The sequence below is a fragment of the Nymphaea colorata genome, chromosome 13, assembly GCF_008831285.2.
Source record: "Nymphaea colorata isolate Beijing-Zhang1983 chromosome 13, ASM883128v2, whole genome shotgun sequence".
In the NCBI taxonomy this organism is placed as follows: domain Eukaryota; kingdom Viridiplantae; phylum Streptophyta; class Magnoliopsida; order Nymphaeales; family Nymphaeaceae; genus Nymphaea; species Nymphaea colorata.
In genome coordinates, this window is record NC_045150.1 from 4,181,193 (window position 1) to 4,204,533 (window position 23,341).

General features: G+C 37.5%; 1 protein-coding gene across 3 annotated transcripts in view; it reads left to right on the plus strand.

Moving 5' to 3' along the window:
* Positions 1 to 10,203: 10,203 nt before the first annotated feature.
* The window catches only part of LOC116266863 (uncharacterized), a 42,252-nt gene continuing 29,114 nt past the window's right edge, over positions 10,204 to 23,341 (plus strand). Inside the window, exons 1-8 of one of the 3 annotated variants that reach the window (XM_031648303.2) lie at positions 10,204 to 10,640; positions 10,714 to 10,934; positions 12,121 to 12,642; positions 12,776 to 12,874; positions 12,990 to 13,042; positions 15,322 to 15,379; positions 15,703 to 15,785; positions 22,646 to 22,723. In XM_031648303.2, the coding sequence (XP_031504163.1) occupies positions 10,746 to 10,934; positions 12,121 to 12,642; positions 12,776 to 12,874; positions 12,990 to 13,042; positions 15,322 to 15,379; positions 15,703 to 15,785; positions 22,646 to 22,723 (1,082 nt within the window). In that variant the 5' untranslated portion in view covers positions 10,204 to 10,640; positions 10,714 to 10,745. The remainder of the gene's footprint in view (positions 10,641 to 10,713; positions 10,935 to 12,120; positions 12,643 to 12,775; positions 12,875 to 12,989; positions 13,043 to 15,321; positions 15,380 to 15,702; positions 15,786 to 22,645; positions 22,724 to 23,341) is intronic. The other 2 variants (XM_031648302.2, XM_031648301.2) reach the window with 2 other exon arrangements.

Genomic DNA, 23,341 nt, shown 5'->3' on the forward strand with positions numbered 1-23,341 from the left:
TACCCAGCAAAGTAATGAATCCCCATTCCTCACCGACACCTTGAAGGTTTGCGGCTCTGTTACTTAACACATACATTGATTAGTGGTCTGTTCACACACAAAAGTGTGTCTGGAGCCTGTGTCCACCTGTACCTTTATTTTGCCCCTGAATCTACTGCTGTGCAATCGCTTGACTTGCAATATATTGTCTTCAACAAAAGCATGAAATGAAAGTTTAGGCTTGAGCTCCCTGCCCTGATCTTCCTTTGCATCCCATTCATCTTCAACAGATGCTTCTTCCCCCTCTTGTTCAACCTCCTTCACCAAATACATGTGGTGTTTCTTACAATCATACTCAAAGGCCATTCTCCTTACACTGAAAGCCTAAAGCTTCTTCTTCTTTTATCATTTGCCTGTTCAAACATCAATTTCTTGACCAATTCCTGTTCGGATTTTGGTGAGCCTTTACTCAACACATACATTGATCTGTAGAATCCTAGACAGTTTGACATTGTAATCGAGGTACGCCGATGGCCCACTCGAAAGGTCCAACGGAGTGGGTCTTTGTTATCACCTTAAATTTTTCCAAAAGGATTTCAGTGATTTTAATCATTTTTACGGTGATTTGGATCTAATTTCTGACCTTGGGCCAAATATCACCCCAAAATAGACTCCAAATCCATATCCACATCCAAATCTTGACCCTAAATCCAAAATCCAATTTTAGATCTAGATTTGGATCCAAAACCACATCATAAATCCAAAATTCATTCCTTGATCCAAAATACGAAATCAAAATCCGTAATTGAACCCAAGAAGCAAAATCAAGTTTGAATTAGGAAAACGGATCCATAAAGCTGCCTCCAGGTTTAAATTAGATCCAAAACCAAAATTTGGATCCAAAACAAGAATTTCAACTCAAAATCCTAAGTCAAGATCAAAATAACAATTTACAGCCCTATTTAGCGTTGCAAGCACACATACAAACCTCTCCTTTCTTTTGCATTTCAATCTTCCACCGACAACCTTAAAAATGTGTTTTAAGCCCAAAACATTCATCTAGATCTTCATCCATGTCTTGAGCATCGACCGGAATACTTTCGTGACTGGGCAAACATAATCAGGATCTAAGACGAGCCCGAAACCACCCCAAAATGGTGTTCGACTCTTTCTTTTTTTTTTTACAAGAAGACCAATTTTCCATTCAAAATATACATTTTTAAAATAAATTTTAATTTGTTTTAGAGCCCCCAAAAAATGAGCCAATAGGGTGTTGGGGGGGGGGGGGTGCAGGGGGCCAATCCTGGCCACGTATGCACTGTGTAGGCCGAGCTCGGGCCTGCGCCCTAGGTAAACCCATTTTGGGCTAAAACCTGCCCTTAAGGGCATGTTGGGTGGGCACTGGCCCTGCCAACACCCCAAAGAGGTGTTTGTAGGACTGTTATCACCTCAATTTTTTTTTTCAAAAAGGGTGTATTTTATTTCCACTCAAATCTCAATTATTTCATATGGATTTAATTCTTAAGCCTTAAGCTCAATCCTAAACTCAAAATAAATTTACGACTAGTCAATCCAAAATGAATCTCTAAACCCTTCGTCTGATCCCCAAACACAAAATTTAAACCCAACATTAAACACAATATTCAAATCCAAAATCCAACTCTTTAATTCAAATTAAATCCAACTCCCAATTTGGATTTAAAAAGATTTCGAAGTCACTCAAAACGGAATTGGCCTCTCCATTTGTAACAAAAACCATTTTCATAAAATTCAAAAAATTATTTTTATTCTTTCTTATTAAAACATCCTTTTTAATTACTTATTTTATTTTATTTTATTTTTTTATTATTAAAACAATAGCTTAGCATCGCGCGCTGGCACGCGGCATCACGCAATGCCACGTGATAGCACACCGCCCTCATGCACGATGCACTCTGCCACGCGCAAAGGCACGGTGCACGGCAGAGATGTGCGTAACGCAACTACGCATCTACACGCGACATGTGCACAGTTGCGTCGAGCAAGGGCCTGCGCAGCGTGCAGGCCCTTTTTCATGCAAAAACACTGCCTCTTGAGGGGTGGTTTTGGCACTACTGGGTGGGCAATAATCTTGTCCACACCCCAAAGGAGTATTTGCTCAGTTAGTGGCCAATCCCACTTAGTCAAAGCTTTTTTTTAAAAAAAAATAAAATTATTCAAAAATATTTAAAATTTGCATGAAATTCTTGTTAAATTAATCAAATTTTGAGTTTTATCTCCAAAACTCCCTATAAATACTCTCACAATCATCTCTCTTAGGCATGAACTAACCCTTGGAAAACCTTCATTGCTTCTTCACTTGAAATCTAGATTTTTGTTTAGCTCCCTCTTTTCTTTTTTCTCTTCTACCCTTCCTCCTCTTCTCCAACCTTAAAGCAAGGTTCTCCAAGTTCAAACTCTGTAAGTGAACATGATGAGACCTCTTGGAGGGATATTTTCATCATTTTGGAGCTTTATCCAAGGCGATCCTAAGATCATTCAAAGGAGGAGCCTATATTTGAAGCATATAATCCTTATTCCATTTTATTTTCATTTCCTCTTGCCATCTCCTCATGACCGTGCAAGAAAGCTCAAACGATTTTCTATATAGAATTGAAAGTTACATCTTGAGTGCACCTAGAGTATGAGCAATGTGAAATGAGTTCTATTTCTTCAGTTATTTCCAAAAATATACTTATTACATCGCTTTATTCATCATTTAAGTTTGAGATGATGTTCGTGCATGATAATTAATTTTCCTTGATTAATGAGCACATGCATGGCAAGAATGAGTGTTTGGGCCGGGATTTTTCTTCATTATTATGTTGATTTTGAGGTTGATATTTGTTCAACCCAAGAAATCCGTCCACGAATTTGTATATGTTAAAGTGCATGTTCATGTCATTTTACACTTAGTTTTTTTCTTAATCACTCGATTAGAAACCCCAAGGAATGCTTTTCCTACGTGGTTCTTCATTTCATATGCTTGATTTTCTTCTATACTCAATGGTGGAAGAAATATGTTATCTTATAGCAAACAATGCTTTTATGTTCACATATAAAAATATTTAGAATTATGTTTTTCAAAAGATTTTCAAAAGCAAAAACCCTCTTCAAAGCAGTCTTGGAGACTTAGCTTACGCTCTTGCAAAAGCTCAAGTTCTTTTCTGGCCTACATAAAAATTGAAGTCGGATATTTTTAAGTTATTCCTTGATTTCACTTCTTATGAAAACATATACGTATATACATGTTATATACTTATACGTGCGCATGACCATCTCTTTATATGATTTAACACATTCTTTCACAAATTCTCATATACGTATACGTGTGCATGAACATCCTTTTTACAAGCTTTCATGTATATATATATATGTGTGTGTGTGTGTGTGTGTGTTTCTCTCGCTCTCTTAAATCATTTGTTTTTGTGATTTCTAAAATCACTTTTCCTTTCTCTTTCTCTTTCTCTCTATGAAAGTATTTCATCTTTTTCATTCTTTTAAATATTTTTCTCCCATTATTTAAGGTTTTAATTTCTTATTTGCGAACTTCACCAAACCAAAACTCAAGTAATGATTCAATATTGGAATCATGTTTGATGGTCTACAACCTCATTTTATTTTCAAAAACTTTTCTCTTTTCATAAAAATATTTATGACAATTATTTAAATGAAGATAGAAAGCTTAGAAGTATGTGATGGTAAGAATGTCTTTAAATGATTGTTGTGGTAAGAATGAATCATGAAAGATCAATGCATTCATATATTCATATTCACTTAACACCATGAATGATCGCAAGCATCTCTCTAAAAGAAGTTAAGCAAGATAAGATGAAGTCATAATTAGGTAGTAACCGAATTAAAGCAAAACCTCAAGCCTACTTAAAATCTTAAGAGAGCACCAAAGTGATTTTCAAAGATTTTCAAATGATATTTGTAAAGATTTCTTAATTCAAAATTTCTCAAATCAAAATATTTTACACTCTCAAGTGATTCTTACGTTAATTTTTGAGGTTGAGATTTACCCAACCCGAGAAAACCCTTAAGAATGTGAATATGTTAAATGCATCTTCATCATATTTTTACGTTTAATATTTCTCTTAATCACCTAATTAGGGATCTCAATGAGAACTCTATTATGTTATTAACTTTTTATTTTATGTATATTTTATTTTCTTTCATACCCAATGGAGAGAGAAATACATTTGCTTTAATATAAGAAATGCCTATTGTTTTACATGCTCATATAAAAATATTATTGAATCTCATTTTTAAAAGAGTTTCAAAAATGAGAATCCTCTTTAATGGAGCCTTAGAGACTTTGCATAAACTAAAGTTGATCTTTTGAGGTTGGGCAAATCCCAACCTCAAAAATTAACGTAAGAATCACTTGAGAGTGTAAAACATTTTGAGATAAGAACTCTATCTATTTCGCCAACGATTTTACTATCTTTTTGAATATATGCTGGAATGTGTTTACCATCCATTGCTCCCAAACAATTTGATTGATATATAATATGTGTTAGTATTTTAAATATTTTACCACAAATAAAAATGTTGACTATATCTATTGTGAATTGTAGTTATTTACCTTAAAGTATGGAAAGAAATGGATCTCCTCTAACTTGAACTGGTCTAGTATCATCTCTACGTCCAAGTATTCATGTACAATATGAGAATTGCTTGCAAAACTAAGTTGAAGTACTTACTAATTATTTGTCCTGAGTGCTGAAAATCATATTGAGTTCGTTGATTTCGTTGATCATGTCCTAAAGTAACGATAAACATCGCTACTTGTTCTTCAATTGTGATTTCTCTTGCATGACACAATAACTCCCTACTTTTTAACAAATTGCATAATAATGCATATGCTCATTGATCCACCCTTAATAGATTTAAACAATTTCTTGGGTGTCCATGCATATAGTCATGCACAAATTGGGCTCCTACTAGTCAATTAGTATATATTAAATTTCTAGTAGCTCTACCTTGAGCTTTCAAATATTCCATCATCAACCACATAATAAGAATAAAGACAGTTGTGGATATTTTCATCATGACAATAAATACACAAATCATGAGAATAAACACTATTTAATTACAAAGAATTGTGAAATAAAAAATAATTGTAAGCATGAATTCACAACAATTCACTATATATTGCAAATTATAAACAATCAAAAACATCAAAAATATACTATTACAAACAATTATTATATATCACAAATTACAAATACTTATACACATCAAAAGTAATGCATAATTACAAACCTCCATAATGATACTTAGTTACAAACATTACCTGTCGTTTAGCCAGTCTGCATGTGCAACCAAGTAACCTGCAACTCACTTGGCATCATAAAAAAAGTGTTTGTTTTATCAAAATTAGAAAGTAAATCATCTAATCTGAAAAACAAGTGATTGTCTATTTTCCATTTTGCATGCAAATCTCTTAAAATTGCTCCACTCTTCGGCAAAATTGTTGCAGGTTTCCACAAGTTGTTGTATGCACTCACCAATGGTTTCAAAAGTATTGTCATTCATGGTTGTGGAGGTTCTCGCTCTTTTGTTTTCCCTCGTGCTATTAGAGGTTTCTCCCTGAGTGTGAGCCTTGCTATCTATTGGTGAAGTATGTAACTGAAAATCACCCTAATCTTGTTCATCCACATTTATTTGTACATCATATAGTGCCCTATCGTCTACGTCACTCCTATTGTTACCCAATGCAGTGGAAGACCCTCAAATTTCCATTGCATGCTCATAATATTTTCATGTTGCTGGCAATTTATATTTTTTTTCTATTTTGGGTATTTTTGTATAATGGACATGACATCATGTCTGTCATGTCCCAATGGACTACAATCAAATGATCTCTAAGGGCATTCCATTGTGGAAGTCATTCAGTACTGAGTGTTTCTAAATGCAGAAACCCTCAGCAACTTCCAGGGCTTTCCATTTGGAAAACCTACAGATATGCTAGAGAGAGAGAGAGGGAGAGATGCTGATAGCCCATCTAGCAACTGTGAAACACAATGACATCATGATGGTCAATGAGAAATGGCCATGGGGGGAGACAAAGAGGAGATAGAGGGAGGAAAACTAAAGCCTAAAGATGGTGTGGGATTGGGAAGAATAACATCAAAAAGGGGAGGGAGCCGGGCCAGGTCGAGTCCAGACAAGGCCCCTGGTGTCTAGGCTGGACAGGCACAGTTTGGCCTGGCCTTGGGTTGAGCTGGCATGAGCGTTGCAAACGCAGCCGGAGCCCTGCCCATCGCCTGGTCCTAGTCGTCGGCCTATTCCATCCGCTCGATTGACCATGGGCTGCTTTCTTGAGAAGCAAATATTGATCATTGGTTACTAATCTTTCACATATTACTCATGGTCCATAAAGATGCACCCTTTAGCATTGGGGAGTGGTTCAAAGCTTTTAACTCACCCAAAATGACAACCTACCTGTGTGTAGTTTTGGTCGAGTGTTAAGATACATCTAGCACTCCCTCCATGTCAAAGTCCTATGGAAGTTCATGTGGCGAACATGGTTTTTTAAATTTTGATAGGTTATTTGCGATGTTGTTATCTATAATTTACTTGAAAATCTTTGTCAGCTACCATTCAAGTTAAAAAGTTCCATGTTATTAGAAGATCCACTGAACAATTGAGGAAAATTTTCAAGGTCCCTTGTCAAGCACAACAAACTATCTTCAAAAATGTGCTCCAAGACAATTAGAACCAGAAGATCTAGATAAAATGGCATTATTTTCTCACGACATGGTTCTTTCCTACATTCCCTAATATTAATCATTTTGTTTGCATTCCAAAATTTATTTTGGTTTTTGGAGTGCTTTAGAAAAATAAGTTTTATGGAGAAAAAAGGGATTTGCCCTTCAGTACGAGGATTAGTCATTTTCAGTGCTTTTATCAAGGGTAACTAATCCTAGTGTTATGTTCACTCTTGATTTTTTTCGTATTAACTTTAACGTTTTCTTCATCGTAAATGTGGTGTTGTTTGGCAAGTAAATTCTTTTGAAGATAGGTATCTCATAAAATTTTGTTGAAAGATGAAAAAATTTTGAGTGAATAAACCATTTTGATTTGGGAAATCTTTTGCAAGTGACTTTGAAATTTTTGGAAGCTAAGGTTGACATTTTGAAGACTTCTTTTGCAATCAATTTAGTGTTCTCTTAAGAATCTTAAGTAAGTTTAAGATATTATTCTAATTTGGTTACTACCTAGTTAGAGCTTCATCTCATCTTGTTTAAGTTATTTAAAGAAGTGCTTGTAGTAATTCATGAATTCCAAAATTGATTCTAAATGTATGGATGCATTGATTCTATATACTTGAAAAAGAATTATTCATTTATACTATAACAATCATCTTAACACCTCTTGACAACCAGCTTCAATCATGCCATTCTAGAAGTTTGTCCCTTGCAAGAAGAGCTACCATGATCAAATATGTGATCATTGCCATAGCCTCATACTAGATGACAATGTTTATAGCCCAAAAGCCATTGAACTCAAAATTAAATGCATATTAAGGGTTTTTCTTTGCAATGAAAAGCACTTGGTAGAGTGAAATATAACCTTGCAAAAGTCATGGGGCAGCGTTGGCATTCTCAATATCAGATGCCATGACACTTCTATCCTGTTAAAGTGGTGGATTGGGCTGGGCCTACATGAGCCCAACAACATTGGAAAAAACTAGCCCAACTGACCCCAAGCCTAGGCCTTTCTAGTTATCGAGCCAATGCAATGTAAGCCCGGCCCTGGATGAACCACTAAAAAAAACCTACGATTTCACCAAAACGGAAGAGCCCCTGGCAACGGGGAGAATAAAAAACCCTGGCATCCTTGAGGGCTTTCCATTTTGGAAGCCCCTCGGCAGCGTCGTTGGTATCTAAATGCAGAAACCCCCAACAACATCTCTAGGGTTTCCATTTGAAAAACGCACAGCGATACTACGCGAGAGAGAGAGACAGAGAGAGATGCCAATGGCCCTTCCAGGACTGGTGGACACGGTGACATCATGATGGGTGATGGTCATGGGGAGAGAGAGGAGTGAGAGGGAGAAAAACTAAAAGTCGGAAAGGTGGGGTTTGGGGTAAGGGTGGGTATCGGCCGGGCTGGCTAGGCCCGGGTCTGGTTTCGGGCCCGGGTCCGGCCCGGCCCATTTAAATTAAAAAAATAATTTTTAATTATAAAATAATATTTTTAATATAAAATGTATTTATTAAGAATAAAAAATATTATTAAAACCAAAAAATATTTTTTTATCTTATCGGGTCTAAATGGGCCGGGCCGAGCTGACCCGGGCCTCGCTGTCGGGCCCAGGCCGGCCCGACGCTCAGCCTTAGTTTGGGGAGAATAACAAAAAAAAAAAAGGGAGGGAGTAGGGTCAGGTCGAGCTGCTGGTATCTGGGCTGGAGACTGGAGAGGCAAGGCATGGCCTGAGCCCTGGTTCAGCTGACATGAGGTCCGTAAACAAAGCCCGAGCCCCGCCCAATTGCCCAGGCCTATATCATCCACTCAATTGACAAATGAGAACCAAATATTGATCATTCTCCATCAATCTTTCATTTATTATCCATGGTCCATAAAGATGCACCCCTTAGCATTGGGGAGATTGGTTCAAAGCTCTTAACTCACCCAAATTGACAACCTACCATTGTGTAGTTTTGGTCGACTGTTAAGATACATCCAGCACTCCCTCTATGTCAAAGATCTTCAATGCCCCCTCCCTAGCTGACCGGTCAAAGTTATTCTTTTGCCACACTAAGATATTAAGTGGAAAGTACAATTTTAACTACACCTTGGAAGTAACTTTTCTCCATTTTATTCTAAAAAAACCATGCAAAAGAAGATGAATTCCAAGAGATTGAGATAACGAAAGATGCTTTTGAAAAAGTTGCTAATACAATTGAAAAGAGTAATATTGTGCATGAGTAGAAACCTTCAAGTAAATATTCAAAGAAGACATATTTCCAAAACTAGAAGCCACTGGTATTGAAGAAGAATTACAAACTAAAGCTTACTGATGATGAGAAAATGATGGAAACATTTTTTTGCTTGTTCTTCTTTTATGAAAGGAGGACTTGGTTATGATGTTTAATAGAGCTAGAATTATTTGAGTTATGCACATCATTTTTTGTTTTTTATTTGTATGAATTTTTAGTCATTAATCAACTTTGTTTAAACTTCAACCAATTTTATAGTTATAGTGAATTGTTGCTTTTATTCCTTAATTCAACTATATTAGTTAACTTAGTATTTGGTTAATTTTTTTTGCTTGTTTTTTGAACTTCATTAGCCACCAAGATCATAGATACTTGTGGAATGTACATGTGATTTGATGTTTAATTATATTTACTTGTGGTTTGGATGCTGACATGCATGCAGTATCACTTTACTCAATAATCGAAATTGCTTACCAACCTTTTCCATAATTGCATGTAGAAACATAATATTTATAATTGAAGTTGCCTAGTGACAATGACATGGTACCTGCGGTGCTAGCTCTTTCTAAAAAATGTGACAATTCATTATATAAAGACCGCTAAAAAAAATGCTATTTTAATATTTAATTGCAGAATAAAGCTATAAATTAAAAGAGAAAAAGAAGCAATTTGATGAATGCCGGTTCAATGACGCTTGCTTTCAATTAGTTGTTGATTGTCAAAAGAGGAAAGAGAGGTGCACAATAAGTTTTAGAGTGTTAGAGATATTATTGTAAACCAAGCTAATTTCTCTTATTTCTTTTTTTTTTATATAATCCAAACAAACCTAATTTTAATAATTTTTTTCCCTTCATTTCTTTTCCATCCAAAACAAACTTTTATAATTATCCTTTTCAGTTTTCCTTTTCCTCCCTATTCTTTTTCCTTTCTTTTCAGCTTCATTTGATTCCTTTTCCTTTCTTTTCCTCCATCCAAACTTAGTGTTAGTCAAAAGAATTGAAAGAAAAAATAGTTTCAATAACAAAAATAATAATCAAAATAAATGTAAAATTTTCACAAAGAAAATGCACGGCTTACAGGTAGTTGCCTAATTTTTGTTGGCAACTTTGCAACTCTCATCTATCTATATCTATGGCTGATAATACACACACATGGAGGTTTTCTAGGTAAAATATCTTGCAACTTGCAGCCGGGGTTCTAATCGATCACCTCCACTTCTTGCGCGGGAACCGTAATCTTCCTCACGGGTTTTGGAGCAATATTCTTTCAATTTGGGTGACAGAGAAAACGTTGTTCACTTTACTCTCCTTATTGACACGGCCATGAGTAGGGAATAACCTGCAAATTCAACAGTCCAACGGATCGTTGGGTGTGGGGACGGTGAGTCCCACCAAATGGGCAGAATAAATAAAGCTGCAAGTCTCGCACGTGCTCTCACGTCGAGCGCAGGCTGAAGCTCGAAACAATGCGTACGCTTGATGCGGAAGCAGAGTCGGATCGTCTTCGCTTCGGAGATATTCGATAAAGTTGGATGGTCTTCTTTACCGCGCTTCCCTAATTTCAACAAAAATTCTCAAGATCGACCGGTCTACGAAGATCCTCACGATGCGCCCAGTAGGTAATCCCCCCACAGAGTCCGCCCTCTTCTCGTTTGGTCCTACAAGAACGTAAAGCCGTCGTCCGCCCAAGGTAAGCCATGCCATCGTATCATATTTTCCTCTTTCGATTTTTCTTGATTTTGATATGCCCCCCGTGGTGCCAGGTGGTGGAGTGCTGGGGATTTCAGGGTCATCAATGGGCTCCCTCAGTCTTCTTTCTCCTCCGTCATCCCATCCGATTATCCAATGCCGGCATCGGCCGGCCGACAATACGATTTCCGAGGTAAGACAAGGTCGGCACCACGGCCGTTCCAGCCTGCTGGGTCGGAGAGTTGATCAAGGTTCCGGTTTCTCATCTCGAGCGAACGAGTCCGTCTCTCCGATGGTACTGCCGCTTTCATGTTTTGCAGGTCTAGAAGATCAAAATTTCGTATAAGTTTTTTTCTGGGTCGTAAATTTTACAGAAGTATTGTCCTCATAATATAATGACGGGCAGTCTTCTTCTTTTTTTCAAATCACACATTTAGAGGTACCTTTCCCCAGGCCAGTAAAGAATCAGCGATTATGCTCTCCTTTTTGTTTGCGTGGTTTGTCATAACTGATAAGGAACCAGAACTTCAGAAGTCGAGGAATCACAGGCAAAAGCAAATCTGGACTTAATAATTTATCACGCTTGACTTAATGAAAGAAGCAAAGGGACGTCAGTTGGTAATATCGGCTCAGTTTTTTCAATGCGAAATGTTGCGGACGTGTGAAAGTTGAAAAAGATAAATGCATGACTTACTTTATATATTTCCAATCTCCGACGTTTTGGAAATATTGACTGAAGGATGGTTTCAGAAAGATCACGGGCATGCAGCACGAACAGTTTTGGAATGGTCCATTTTCAAGCGCTCGACCCTTTTGCGCCGGAAGAAACTATTGGTATTCCTAGTTCAATCACTTGTGTTTCTGCGCACGTCTAATCGATACATCCCATGCGTCAATTGCAATCGACCCATAAAACTCTCTCTCTCTCTCGCGTGTACTCTTTAGAAATGTAGAACTATCTGACATCTCCGAAAGAAGTGGGGATGGGAGAAAACGTGGCCTCTCCGTCCTTTTTCCACAATGTAAACAACGATAGAATTTTTTTCAATAACAACTTCTGTTTTTGTCATGTAAGTGTCTGTTCGTCTCTCTTAAACGTTTAGACTTGTGGAGAGTAAGAAGCGAATGTGCTAGCTATAACTACGAAGTTGCAATTTACAAAGCCATTGGGATCTACCCAAGTCTGCCAAACGAAGGGATGGAAAAAAGTGAATGTGGACATACTCGTTTACATGTTACATTCTTGTCGAATGTTTCTGCCCAAGTTATTCAGGATCTAATTTTATATACTTTCTTGTATAGCTTCTATGTGTTTTACTCTCATCCGAACATAAAAGCACTACGTATTTGCAAGATATTATTATTGTCATTGGCTTACATTCTGTCTTAGACCGATAATAACTGTTTGCAAACTTGGCAGCTTGTCCAGCTTTTCTGTAATTATCATTCATACTTTGTTTTTGCTTTTTACACTCGTGTAGATATTTGCTGCGAGGCAGAGTAGCACAGTTGACTTTGCTTTCAAGAAATTTGCTTGGCCTTCCCCTGATGATGAGGTCCCTTTCTGGAAAAGGGACTTTCCTGTATGGAATCCAACTTTAGATGCTACCGCAGATGTACCTCAGGATCCTGATCCTCTGCATATTATCCATGTTACAGCTGAAATGGCTCCTATAGCAAAAGTTGGTGGACTGGGAGATGTTGTGACTGGTCTTTCTCGTGCTTCTATGTTGCGTGGTCACAAAGTGGAGGTTATGCTTCCTTTCTATGAATGTATACAAAAGCATCAGGTGAAGGGTTTAAAATTGGTAAATGAGTATAAATCATACCACAACGGTGACTGGATATGTACACGTGCATATAGTGGGCTAGTTTCTGGAATTCCAGTAATTCTTATTGAGCCAGCCAATCAATTTTTCAAGGGTCAAAATGTCTATGGAGGTTGCTACAATGAGCTGGAAGCATATTTATTCTTTAGTCGTGCCTGTCTTGAATGGATGCAGGTCCACTTGAATATCAGTAACCCCATATGCTTCTTACTTGTTGCTTTTTGGTTTTTTTTGTGCCTTCAGTGGACAAAATTCCAGCATATCCTAAACTGCTTTGTGTACTTTGACAAACTGCATTTTTTCGTAGGTGGCTGGGGTTCAATCTGATATTATTCATGTCCATGAATGGCAAACTGCTGGGTTGCCTCTTCTATACTGGGATATGTATCATAACCTTTCCATTAAGGTCAAAACACTGACTTGCTCGCATCTTTGATAGATTTCGTGGTTGAAGTATTAGATTTTGTAATGCCAAGCTTCCAACAAGGTCATCACTCCTAAAAAGGGTTTTCCTTCTTCAGAAACCGAGAATACTTTTAACCATACACAACATGGAGCATTATGGGGAGTGCAGGTGAGTTATTAACTTATTATTATTACTTTCTTAATACCTGCTTCTTGGTTACCATTGGAAGTGCTTACTAGCATAACTGCCAGCATACTTCTTACTGTTCTCCAAGTAGTTTTAGAACTGCATGCTCGTTTTTGCATTCAGTTAGAGGCATAATCGCATATCAGTATCATTGTCATATATATTGTTAATGGGTACTATACGGCGAGTTATTTCTCGAGCATAATACGGCAAAATTATATTTCTTGAGAAAATCTTGAGAATTTTTTTAACAAATTCAAAAATTTTAAAAATCCTAATAATTAGGTAAAAATAAAATGAATAAAAAATAATAAGACAATGAAAAATGATTAGGTGAAACCATAAACTTGATAGGATGTGGGTGAAAAATAGTACATTAAATGTAAATAATAGCCATATGTAGGATTTACGAAATAATAAGTTTGGTTAGTCCCCATGCTAGACCCAATTTACTCAGTTGCATGATGTGAAGGCTGAGTTAATGAAGGAGTTAATGCTATGGGTTCGTAGGAGCAGCTGGGCTCTCTCTCTCTCGCTTTTTCTTCTTCTTCTTCTTCTTTATTGCATTTAATTTTCTGTTAATCATCTCTCTATCTGCTTTATTACACAATTAATCTCCACTAGTACATCATGAAGTATGAAGAACACATTCCAAAATAAGAAATGAGACATTCAAAATAACATAATAAGCAGTCGAAGAGGATTCAATTACATCACAATTCATAAGTTCAAAAGTCAAAACATATAGTTATCATCTTTCATGATTCAACAATAATCCTCGTCAATCGTCCCCACTGTCCTCACAACGAGAAAGAAAGCTTCTTCACCGGCAATACTTGATGCAAATGGATAAAATCTCTACCTCCCATGTCTCTTGCAGTGTTAAGAAACAAGAAAAGAGAGAGAGAGGTGCATAGCTTTTAAAAGAACACGCAAAAAAGGAGCCCCTTTTTAATTTTTCTCCCGTATCGTACGATATGGGGGTGTATCGCCTGTATCGTGCGACACGGCACCCGTATCATGCCGTATCGTACGATACGGACGATACGCATATGAGACGCACATGTATTGAATGCGTATCGTATAGGTTTCTTCGACCTATACGATACGTATATGCGTGCGTATCGCACGATACAGATAACATTGAATACATGCACTTTTCAGCTCTCTCTCTTCTTTATTATGCTTAATTTTCTGGTTAATTATCTCTCTCTCTTATTTGATACACTTAAAAAATAGAAACTCATGGTTTGGCTGAACACTTGCAAAAGAAAATCTGACAGCAGTAAAAAAACACAAAAAGGAAGCGAAAGAACACATCTTTTTTGCATTTTTTCTTTTCTGGCATCTTTTTCAAAAAGGCGCATTTTATTAACGTCTTATTCGGATGAGTTATATTTAACGTATTTATCGCTTTTTTTTCCAAAAAAGAAGTGCTCTTTAGTGGAAATTCTAGCAATAGTTTTGAGATATCACTAAAAAAAATATTTATTGTAATACTGTGATATGACTGTAATACCTTCCTGTTTTTCAGATGCCTCTTAATGCATTTCTAGGGTATATTTCCATGTTTTTGTTAATTTTAAAATGTCAAAATTATTTTGAGTATTTATCAATATGCTTGTAAGAACATTAGTAGAAACCCAAGAACCATAGTGGTGAATATGGTTAAGGATGAGAGTTGTAATAGTCACACTGAAACTTTGGTTATGCTTATAAGAAACTTATCAATTTAAGCACTTACTTTGCCCCTCATGATGGAAACTGCAACTGCTATACTTTATATTTGCTGAGGATGTGTGTTAAATTTGCCTATCACAAATTCAGAAAATTTACAGCTGCTGGAAATAATATTTGTTTTCCACATGAATCCAAAACTACATGTTTAATCCCAATTTGGTTGGTTTGGATTCCGAGACTTTAACTTCTTGAGGAGGCACCTTTTACAATCTTGCAATTTATTGAGGTTCTTCTTCTTTCTTTTCACCTTTAGAGCAGAATACCTGAATCCCTGTTCATATTGAACGCATTGAGGAAACATCCATCTCTTAGACGCAGCCTTGACGTTGCCTTGTTCATATTGAATGCATGGAGGAAACATCCATCTTCTTAGATGTTATGATATTTTTTCTTATTTATTTATTTGTATGAACACCTGTATGTCATCTTCTTTTGTGGAATACTTTAAACATCAATGCCTTCTTTAAATATTCAAGTGGCTCTTAAATGCATGGTAAAAATTCTTCTGGATGTGTTGGCAGGGTTGAACAGCTCAGTATGTGTGGTCTTGATGGATCTGTTTATGCTGTTATTGACAAGGTGAAAAATTTCTGTTTCTTCATCAAATTATATGACAATTTTTAGTTCAGTGGTTTTTGCTTTTGGCTAGCTAGGGTTGAACTGTTTATTCTTTGAGTTATCATAACTGCAAAAATGGCCATATTCTTCTTAATTTTCTTGTGTTCTACTTTCCAGTAGAAACATGAAAATGTGGAACTGGGTTTGCATGTGAGTCTGGGTGTATATGTATTTTCTGTATGTGGTGTATCTCACAAAAATTTCCTGGTCCTGATTTTAATGTTTGACTAGATCTTGTTGACATTGATTTTGTTAGAATATTTTCTGACGAAGGTTTTGCTTAGGCTGTTGATGATCGAACTATTGGGCATAATCCTGAAAGACTAAGCTTATTGAAGGGTGGGATTGTTTACAGCAATGCTGTGGTGTAAGTAAACTGATGGCTTTAGATTGGAATAACTTTCTTGTTTTTCCTTGTAGCAGAAAAATTAGCTTGGTTCCTGTATATAGTGCAAATTCAACTAATAGTTGTGGCTAAGAAATATAGTACAGTGGACATATTCAACATATGCTGGCTTCCTGCATTAAGTTTTGAGGTTTTCATGTCTTTTTTTCTTCTTTAAGAACATTGATGAAAACACCAGATTCAATTACTATCTCCAACTATGCTTGTGCTTAGGATGTTGGAATGCTGACTCTGTTTGCACTTTGCAGCCTATCCTTTTATTAACTTGTGCCTTGAGTTGGGACCTATGTAGTTAAAAGAGCTAACCAGCTAGTGGTCCCTAGTGTCTAGGCTTGACTAGGAGCCATTAGGAGTTGCAAAGGAAAGGTAACCAATAAAATGCACAATTATTACTAAACATGCATTTCTTACTACAAAAAATATGACTATCAACCTGCAGCAAATGAAAGAACTAAAATGCCCCATGTACATCAAGTGTCACACCTTGACTTTTCACACCTTTTTTTCTTTTTAAACACAATAGATCAAGGTGTGACAAAACAGCAATCAGTCTGTGATTTCAAAGTAAGAATGGGGCAACTAATTCATTTATGCGCAAGAGATTGTTCATACAAAAACGTTTTACATGGTTATAACTGACCCCATGACAAAAATGTCTCCATAAACAAAACAATAATGTCTAGTGTTGTTTAGAGAGGTAGAGAAGAAGGAGAAGAAGAAAACGTGAGAAGGAAAGAGAGTAAGGAGCAATCCACTTGTTACAGCTGCTCCCTTTCCTTTAAATAATAATGATTAGGGTTATGTTTAACCCTTTACATAAAGGGTCTAACAAAACTTTAAAATTCAGAAAACTACCTAATACTAAAATTGCAAAATACAGAAAACCTCAAATGCAAAACAGTAAGTTTTCTCAACACTCCTCCTCAAGCTGGAGCATAGATGTCTATCATGCTCAGTTTGTTACAACATTTCATGAAATCAGATATAGGAAGAGCTTTGGTAAATATATCTGTAGTTTGATCTTCTAAAGCAATATATTCAGTACAAATAATTCCTGCTTGAACCAAGTCTCTAATGTAATGACAATCAACTTCGATATGCTTGGTCCGTTCGTGGAAAACCGGATTATTTGCTATATAAGTGACTGCTTTATTATCACATTGCATTTTTATAGGCAATTCTGTTTGTATTCTAAGACCTTCTAGCATGGCTCTCACCCAAGTGATTTCATTTGCAGTTTGGGCCATGGCTCGGTATTCTGACTATGCACTTGACCGAGCAACAACAACTTGCTTTTTACTTCTCCAAGAAACTAAGTTACCACCAACAAAGATACAAAATCCCGTAGTGGACTTTCTGTCATCAATAAAGCCTGCATAATCTCCATCAGAATAAGCTTCTATCTGAAGTGAAGAACTTCTTTTAAATAATAGACCCTTTTAGAAATTTCAATAATAGTATAGCTGCATCCCAATGAGCTTTTCTTGGCTTATCCATAAACTGGCTTAGTTTTCCCACAGCAAAGGATATATCGGGTCTAGTAATGAATACATGTAGTAGCTTTCCAATCAGAGACCGATATGATTTGCTATCAACAGGTTTAGATTTATCATCATATAAGTGAATACGAGAATTCATAGGAATAGATGTCGGTTTAGTTCCAGTCATACCTGTCTCTTGTAGCAAATCAAGAACATATTTTCTTCGGGAAACCTTCTTTATTTCTTGCTACTTCTATCCCCAAGAAGTAACGTAGAGAGCCAAGATCTTTAGTAACAAAGTGTTGTTGGAGATACTTTTTTGTGTCTTGTATTTCTTGTTCACTGTCACCAGTTAAAATAATGTCATCCACATATATTACCATAACAACCATACCTCTTGAGGTCCTTTTTATGAACAATGAATGATCTAAAGGAGATCTATGAAACTCAAACTTGGACACAACATCACACAACTTTTGAAACCATGCTATGAGACTCTGTTTCAAACCATATATAGTCTTCTTTAACAAACATACCTCGGTACATTCCTCCTGTTTCTCAAAACGAGGTGGTTGCTGCATGTAAACTACTTCAGATAGATCTCCATACAAAAAGGCATTTTTAACATCAAGCTGGTACATATTCCATCCATAATGAACTGCAACAGATATAATAAGGCGTATAGTACCTAGACGTGCCACAGGAGAGAAAGTTTCAAAGAAGTCAATACCATATGTCTGTGTGTACCCTTTTGCTACCAATCATGCCTTGTATAGCTCAACGGTGTCATCTGAGTTATACTTGATAGTAAATACTTATTTCGAGCCAACAATATCTGCCCCAGAAGGAGGTTCATCAAGATCCCAAGTGTGGCGAGATATTAAAGAATCCATCTCCTCCTTCATTGCTTGGTACCACTTAGAGTCCAACATAGCTTGTTCATGTGAAATAAGAATGGAAATAGTTGACAAAGCATAAATAAATTTGCACATATGATCTCCCAAATGAGCTGTACTAACAAATTTAGAAAGAGGATGAATTGTGCATTGTTTGATCCCTTTACGTAGTGCAATTGGTAGTTCATCAGGATGAGATGCATCAAGGGAACACTCAGACATGTCATGTAATTCAGATTTGCTTACCTCCCGAGAGCAAGATGGTGTAGGCTCATTAGATAATGGATTCCTTCTTGAATATGTGAGAGGAGGATCTTTAAACCGTGGAATGGAGAGATTGGGACAAGTGGGAGATGATAAAAAAGGAAGGGACTCAACTGAACTATGTTCTAGTTTAAACATTTCCATGTTATCATGTGATGTGTGTCAGTTTGCGAAGCATGTTACAGCTTCTTATCCAATTTCAAATAGTCGTTCTAATAAAGCTTTCTCCTTGGTTCATTCCGATGTGTGGGGGCCTTCGGGAATTCATTCTCGTGGTGGTTTTCAATACTTTATAACTTTTATAGATGATTATTCAAGGTGTACCTTTGTGTATTTGCTGAAAGATCGTAGTGAGGTGCCTCACATTATTGAAACTTTCATCCTCCTAGTGGAGAACCAGTATGGAAATTCTGTCAAGACCTTTTGGTCCGATAATGCTCGTGAATATATGTGTTTCACTGTTGAAGAATTCTTTCGAAAGAGGGGGATTGTTCATGAGACATCCTGTAGTTATACCCCCCCTCAAAATGGGGTTGCTGAGAGGAAAAATCGTTAGTTGCTCAATGTCACCCGAGCCCTATTGTTCCAAAGAAATCTCCCAAAGTACTATTGGGGAGATGCTATCTTGACTAGTGTCTACTTGATTAACCGCATGCCTAGTCGTGTGCTAAAGGGGCGTACTCCCCACTCTATGCTTCCAGGGAGTAGTCAACCTTTTCACCTTCCTCCTCGAGTCTTTGGATGTGTGTGTTTCATACATAACCACAGCCCACATGTGAAAAAACTTGATCCCAAATCTATTAAAGGCATTTTTCTTGGGTATTCTTTCACGCAAAAAGGTTATAAATGTCTAGATCCCACCACTGGTCGTCTTCACATTACCAAAGATGTCACATTCTTGGAACATGTCTCTTATTTTGGCGAGAATTCTCTTCAGGGGGAGGAGTTAATGTCTAAGGAAGAGTATTCTCCCACACAGGCAATTCAGTTTACAAACTTTATGGATTACAGGCGTCAAGAGAATCCTGTTGCCAAGGTACTTGGCGAAGATGAAGAGGGGACGACTATTGATGTTCAGGAACATGAGAAGGAGGGAGAGCATCCTATGGTGACAGAACAAGAGGGTAAACGTATGTTTGGACATGTGTATTCCAGGAGAAGAGCTTGTACTGACAAGGTCATTAATGACGAGGAGGTCACACCAAATCCCAATCCTACTTCTTCCTTGGATGATCCAAGTCGTGCTCAGAAGCAAGATGTTGGAAGAGAAATTCAGAGTGATAAAGAAAAGGAGGATCTTCCCATTGCCTTGAGAAAGGGTGTCAGGTCATGTACCCAACACCCCATTGGTAACTTCGTATCTTATTCTAGATTGAGCACTGACTATAAATGCTTTGTATCCTCCTTGGCTATGGTTGTGATTCCCAGGAATGCTACAGAGGCTCAGGGTGACACCAAGTGGTCTCATGCAATGGAAGAAGAGATGGAAGCCTTAGACAGAAATCAGACATGGGAGGTGGTTGATATTCTTGAAGCAGCCCATTTGGTTGGGTCAAAGTGGGTCTACACTGTTAAGTACAAACCAGATGGGAACATTGACAGGTACAAAGCACGATTGGTGGCCAAGGGGTTTAGTCAGAAATATGGGATTGACTACTTAGAGACGTTTGCTCCAATTGCAAAGATGAAAACCGTTAGAGTTATTGTTTCATTGGCGGTGCTGAAAGGTTGGGACTTGGGAGATGTGCCAACTTGATGTGAAAAATGCCTTTCTCAATGGAGATCTCGAAGAGGAGGTGTACATGTGCATGCCACCAAGTTTTGAGAAACCTGGAAAATGCTGTAAATTGAAGAAAGCCTTGTATGGGCTAAAGCAGTCTCCCCGGACATGGTTTGAACGGCTCAAACTTGTTATGAAGAGACATGGCTACAAACAAGGAAATTGTGATCATACCCTGTTTGTAAAGAGAATAGAGGGTAAAGTTATTCTACTGTTAGTTTATGTTGATGATATGATTGTTACAGGTGATGATAAGGAAGAGATAGCAATATTAAAGGGTTTACTATCTACTGAATTTGATCTTAAAGATCTTGGTAAGCTGAAGTATTTCCTTGGTATTGAAATTGCTAGATCAGGTACAACTCTTGTACTTAATCAAAGGAAGTATACCTTGGATCTACTGAAGGAGACAGGAAAACTGGGGTGCAGACCAGCCTCTACTCCTATGAACGCTGGGCATAAATTTGGTAGCAAAGATGGAGAATTGTTGTGTGAAGAAGCTAAAGGGAGGTATCAACGTCTAGTTGGCAAACTGATTTATCTCACTCTGACTAGATTTGATATCACCTTTGCGGTAAATGTGATGAGTCAGTTCATGCATGCACCTACAGATGTGCACTTGAAGGCGGTAGATAGAATTCTGTGCTACCTGAAGAAGAATCTCAGGAAGAGACTTCTATATGTGCAACAAAAATCTATTGAAGTTGAAGGGTATTCTGATGCAGACTGGGTAGGCTGTGTTGACACCAGAAGATCTACTTCAGGGTACTGCGTCTACTTGGGAGGGAATTTAGTTGTTTGGAGAAGCAAGAGACAAGATGTGTGTTCCCGCTCAAGTGCAGAGGCTGAATATAGGGCTGTGGCTACTGGGGTATCAGAATTATTATGGCTGAAGATCTTACTGACAGATATTGGAATAGAGATTGAAGGGCCTATGAGGATGTATTGTGATAATAAGTCTGCAATTAATTTGGCTAACAATCCAGTTCTTCATGATCGAACAAAGCATGTGGAGATCGACCGCCACTTCATCAGAGAAAGAATTGATGCTAAGGAATTAACGCTACCATACATGAAGTCTGAAGATCAAACTGCTGATATCCTAACCAAGGCCTTAAGTGTAACTCCATTTGAGAGGAATGTATCCAAGTTGGGCATGTTTGATATGTATGCCCAACTTGAGGGGGAGTGTTGACGGGTTTTACTGTATGGGTCCGGATCCGTACCCGATCCGGTTTGTCCTAATTAGGACTACTTATATCTCTGTAAACCCTAATCTTTGTGTTAATGAAGTTTTGAAGAGAGAGAGAGTCTGGAGGCTAATGGGCACCAGACCTCCTCACCCGTGGTTTTTCTTCCCTCGTGTTGAGGGTTTTCCACGTTACATCTGTGCAGTTTCTTCTACTCTCGTGCATATTTTGTTTCTACAATAATAAATCTCTACCATGCATCCTTGACACATCAACTTTAAGTCCAACATGCTGAAATGATAATTACCAAGAACGAATCTGCTACTATCGTACCCAACTCCCCTACTTGTTGGAAAATTGGGGAAATCACATTCTCCAAACTGCAACAACCCAAAATAGAATCAAGAGAGACTGAGAATGAGAAAACAAGAGAAAGAGAGAATGTGACAGTGGGCATTCAGGTGAGGGGGAAAATGAGAGATTGGTGTTAGTGAAGGTCAAGTTGGGAGTGGGTCTGGGCGAGACAGAGAAACCAATAGAGAGAGCATGAGTGAGCAGAGAGAGAAAATGAGGGCGAGGGACAGAGTTCAGACGAGAGGGTGCTGGAGAGAGAGAGAGAGAGAGAGAGAGAGGTGGTGTGAGGGCTAGGGCTCAAACGAAAATGAGCAAGAGCAGGAGTGAGCGCAAGGGCGAGGGCTCGAACAAAAGTGAGCCATTGAAGCAATGCCAGAAGGGGATTCCCTGATGTAATCTTGGTTGGGGGAACAAGCGCACTCTACTGGGCTCTTTGGAAAATTTGCTTTATCCTGATTGTCAATAAACAGGTCACAACTAAAATCTGGAGGAAGTACAACACCATGCTGCCAAACCTTCTGCCAAGAAACAACTCTGCTGCCTTGTACCATTGAACAGTTTAGACAGTTTAGACCTTCTACTACATGTCAAGTCAGTTAACCTTTACTTCGTTTGTGGGCAATCTTGCAAGCACAAGAGAAAATAACTGCCACCAAATGTGCTCTCCAGTGCATTCTCAGCTAATGTTGTTGTAGCTTCTAATATGGCATTTATTACCAACATGTTGACTTTAAATAATGTTTTGACTCTCACAAAGAATTATATTCTTCACAGTAAGATTCTAGGCTGTACTGTATTTTTGTCGATGCAATTTTAAGACATATGATCAGATATATGTATTTTGTTCTATCTGCAGCACCGTCTCTCCAACATATTTAAATGAAACACTATGTTCTGGTTGGCTTACAAGCACACTGCTGCGGAATCGTGAGAAGTAAGCAAGCTTCTTTCCTTATTTTTTTTCATGGTTTCTTATATATTTATTTTTTGTTTTATAAGTGACTCGCCACCAAATTACAAATTCTGACTTTCTACCAAAGTAGTGAGTACCGGTTTAACCATGGGGAACAGGTCTACAGGCTTAATTTGAACTCAAATACTAAGAATAAGACTTTGTTAATCAACAGGATTGAATGTTCACAAAAATGGAACCAAATCTGTACTGAATCATTCAATCAAGTCTAAACTAACAAGAGACAATCAACTAGAGCTAAATCCTACGCTAATGCTATCTATTCTTTGGGTTTGGAGTCCAATGCAGGTCTTCAACTCATGAAATTGAAGCACCGAACCACAGTACAGCCTGAAGACAAGATAAAACAACAGTTAGTATGTTTAATAGAGTGAACAAACTTATATGAACTACTTAAATACACACCCTTCCACCTTAACACTAACTATGTAAAAGAAGAATATAGAAAATTAGAAATAGTAAAAAAAAAAAACTACATGACCATGAAAATATACCTAGAAAGACACAAACTTATGAAGAACACCTCAAGGCTAAAGTAAGGACACACAGATAAGATATCTAACCCTTTGAACTACATGA